The sequence below is a fragment of the Epinephelus moara genome, chromosome 12 (genome assembly GCF_006386435.1).
Source record: "Epinephelus moara isolate mb chromosome 12, YSFRI_EMoa_1.0, whole genome shotgun sequence".
Lineage (NCBI taxonomy): Eukaryota > Metazoa > Chordata > Actinopteri > Perciformes > Serranidae > Epinephelus > Epinephelus moara.
Window position 1 is genome coordinate 43,351,760 of NC_065517.1, and position 3,962 is coordinate 43,355,721.

The 3,962-nt window shown below is 47.6% G+C and overlaps 1 protein-coding gene across 1 annotated transcript; it reads right to left on the minus strand.

The window, feature by feature from the left end:
- Positions 1-282: 282 nt before the first annotated feature.
- On the minus strand, positions 283-2,423 carry LOC126398288 (transcription factor Sox-11-like). Its single transcript, XM_050057499.1, has one exon. The coding sequence runs from the start codon at positions 2,272-2,274 to the stop codon at positions 1,108-1,110; it is 1,167 nt and encodes a 388-aa protein (XP_049913456.1). The 5' UTR covers positions 2,275-2,423; the 3' UTR covers positions 283-1,107.
- Positions 2,424-3,962: the final 1,539 nt, after the last annotated feature.

The following is a 3,962-nucleotide window of genomic DNA, read 5'->3' on the forward strand; positions in this document are numbered from 1 at the left end:
GAGTCTGACCTGAGAGGAGCAACATGGAGTCTGACCTGAGAGGAGCAACATGGAGTCTGATCTGAGAGGAGCAACATGGAGTCTGATCTGAGGTCAGCTGGCCCTTTAAAGGCTGAGGAGGATCATGTGATGTGACTGAATGTTCTGAAGTAAAGTTCAGTTGTTGTTTCTTCATTTGCATCAAAAACCTTTAAAAACTGTCAGTAAAAATTTAAAGACATTAAACTTTAAAAAGCATCAGTCAGCCAATCAGAGATCAATAATCAGATCAGAGATCAATAATCAAACCTGACTCAGTCCCAGCTGATTTATTCAGATGTCAACATTCAGACTTCATCATAAGGACATGTTAACGCAGTTTCTCTGCTACAAAAAAAAAAAAATCATAATCTGTTGGTCCTTTAATTTTTCACTTTTCTTTATATTGCACCAAAATGATGAGAAAAACAAACGTGCCAAAAATAAAACATGTAACAGAAAATCCAACTTTAACTATTTTACACAACATATACAACTTCCTCCCTTTCATAATAAAGGTCTGACTTCCTGTCTGAACACGTTTAAAACAACAGCAGGTCGGTCACATGTTCATAACTCAGATTAATTATTATATTCACAACAAGTGCCTGAAAATCCGACTGTACAAAAATAATCCTGAAAATATCTTTACTCCTTAAAAAAGATGAGGTATGTTTGTTCTTATCAAAATAAGGTTTCCTGGAGCTTAACATCAGACAGCAAATAAAAAACTGAGTCACATAAAACAGTCCTACAGGAGGAGTCCAAAAGGGGTGCAGGTGAGTCCAAGAGGAGTCCAGGTGGAGCTGGAGGGACGGAGGTGTCCGTCCTGATGTCTGAGGTCATTAGAGGTCAGTCTGCATAAACCGGATCAGTTTCTGATCCGCACAACAAAAACTGAATCCATAAAACCTGCTGAGGTGGTTTACTGCACCACAGTGTGTGTGTGTGTGTGTGTCCAGCCGCTCCCCGCACACTGATCCCGAGCAGCAGCAAGCCCGTCACCCTGTCGCTCCCTGACCGGCTCCGGGGCTCATGAGCCGGCTGAAGGATGAGGACCCTCCCGGGCCTGGAGTCCATCTCGGGGGGTCAGTAGGTGAACACCAGGTCAGAGAAGTTGACCTCCAGCCAGTTTCCGGCGATCATCTCGCTGAGCTCCGGGGTGCAGTGATCCGGGAAGTCGAAGTGGGACCCGAGGGTGCGCTCAGACCCGCAGGAGTCCAGGTCCAGGTCCACCAGGGACAGACCCAGGTTCCCCGGGGCCGAGCTGGACGATGAGCTCCACGGCTCAGAGGAGGCGTGCAGGCCGGCGAGGAGGCTGAGGGTGAAGTCGGTGCTCTCCGCCGGGAGGTCGTCCAGGTCCTCCCCGCAGCAGGAGGAGGAGGACCGGGACGAGGATGCGGGTGAGAAGGAGGCCGGGTAGGAGCCGGTCCCGGTGCCGGTGCTCTGCCGGGTGATGTTCTTAAAGCTGTAGAAAAGCCGACCGGACGACTCGTACATGCCGGTTCCCTCCGGTTCGGCAGCGGCGGAGCTCAGACCCAGGCTGTACCGGGACGGCTCATCCTCCTCCTCCAGTTTAAACTCCCGCTCCTCCTCCGAGTCGCCTCCATCATCATCTTCATCATCGTCCTCTTCCTCCTCGTCGTCGGTAAAGTCCCGTTTACCGAACTTGTTGGGTTTGAAGCTGGTGGTTAACACGTACCGGTACCGGGGGTCCGGGTGCTGGTGTTGCGGGAGGAGGCTGATGGCTCGGCCCGGACCCGTTACCGGTTTACTGGGTTTCAACTTGGAGAGTTTCTTCTTATAAACCGGCCTGACGGAGGTTTTCTCCGGGGACTGAGCCGCTAGTTTCCCGGTAGGAAACGCGCAGCCGTCCGTCTTGGGCTTCTTCTTGGGCCGGTACTTGTAGTCCGGGTAGTCCGCCATGTGCTTGAGCCGGAGCCGCTCCGCTTCCCGGATGAACGGGATCTTCTCGGTGTCCTTTAACATCTTCCACCGCTTCCCGAGCCGTTTGGAGATCTCGGCGTTGTGCATGTCCGGTGACTGCTCCATGATCTTCCGCCTCTCGATCTTGGACCAGACCATGAAGGCGTTCATCGGCCGTTTAATGTGACCGGAGGCCGTTTTACACCAGTCCGCCTTCTGCGGCACGGGGCCGCACACAGAGGCCGCCAGCAGCTCGCTGTCCTCCGGGTCCGCCGCCTCCCGGGACCCGCTGTGAATCCTAGGTCCGCCATGTTCCGTGTGTTGAACCATGATCCGGGTAAAAGTTTCAGACTGACCGCTGAGGACCGGAGCGACCACCGGAGACTCACTGACCGTCTTCTCTCTGTTTCACACCGACACACTCCGGTTCATCCGCCGCCGGTCACACCAACAGCATCTCCGTCTCTGTTCAACCTAACGAACCGGCCGCTCATTAACCGGCTGATCATCACCGCGACGTCACCGCCCTCAGCCAATCATAGCTAACCTCCTCCCAAACCTTCCCGCCTCCGCAGCGCCCTCAGCCAATCACAGCTCTTCTTCTCCTAAACCTTCTCGCCTCCGCAGCGCTCTCAGCCAATCATAGCTCTCCCGCTCTCCCCGTGTTCCCGCCCACCGGCGTCCGGCCGTTAGGCCTACTGTAATTCAATTTCACTGATCGATCACTGCAGTCAAACTAATCGATATTTAACAGGTTTTTATTGGTGTTTAGTTGATTTAAATCACAGGATCGATACTCACAGAAACATCAAGATTTAAAGTTTTACACTTCCGCCATGTTTTACTTCCCTGATGATCAGTAGCCTACAGTCAGTGTCCTCACTGTGTAAACATGTCTCATGTCACATGTGTTATTTAAATGTGTTCATGTGTTCATATGTTCATGTGTTCATATAAAACACCTTCCACAAATACAAAAAAAAAAGACTCAGAGTGCCAAAAATGAAAATCCACAGACACAAGGATCTAACTGAATTCAAAAACATCTGTTTGAAAGTTATTAGTGTGAGGAAAATATTCACTAATGTTTTTTTTATTTTGTTTTTGTAAATTAATGAAATGTATTAACAGTTTTTTTGTGTGTTTTTGCAGATCTGTTTTATATTTGTTAATATTTTTATGAGTTTAAAACTTTTCTTTATTTGTATTTGTGGAAGTTATTTTATATCTACAGATTACACAGTAAAACACACTGTTCATATGAATAATACTGAGACAAATCTGTCTCCACAGTCACTGATATTTAACAGTTTTTATTGGTATTTAATGACATTACATCACAGGATCAAAGTAAACAGGTTTAAATTTAAAGTGTCACTTCCTGTCTGTGTGTCAGACAGTTTCATATAAATTCAGCCTGTGTGGACGTGACAAATATTATCAATACTTTATTTTCTGTCTCAGAGACAAGTTAACTGTTAATTAAACATTAATTATTATTATTTTTTTTTTAAAGACTCAAGGACCTCTGAGTCTTCAGGTCCTTCAGTGATCACTGACGTGCTTCTATCAGTCCTGAAGGAGCTGCTGAGTGTCCTTCAGGACATTCCAGGAATCCTTCAAGAGTGTTTTCCTGGAGGCAGACTGAAGTCAAGGACGAGGTTCCAGGAGTTCTTCAGAACAAAGTTCCAGGAGTTTCCAGGGTCTGAGGATGTTTCAGTTCCTCTGATGTGACATGTCAAAGATGTTTTTCCTGCATCAGCAGGAATGAACTTTTACCAGGTGTCTGTTTCCAGGATCAGGTCCTGGAGGTCCTGATGTGGATCAACCATCAATCAATTTCAATCAATTTTATTTATAAAGCCCAATATTACAAATCACAATTTGCCTCACAGGGCTTTACAGCATACGACATCCCTCTGTCCTTATGACCCTCGCAGCGGATAAGGAAAAACTCCCCAAAAAAACCCCTTTAACGGGGAAAAAAAACGGTAGAAACCTCAGGAAGAGCAACTGAG

What these genes read in the sequence shown, in the direction of transcription:
- LOC126398288 (XM_050057499.1), bottom strand. Translation starts at nt 2,274, where the DNA reads ATGGTTCAACACACGGAACATGGCGGACCTAGGATTCACAGCGGGTCC.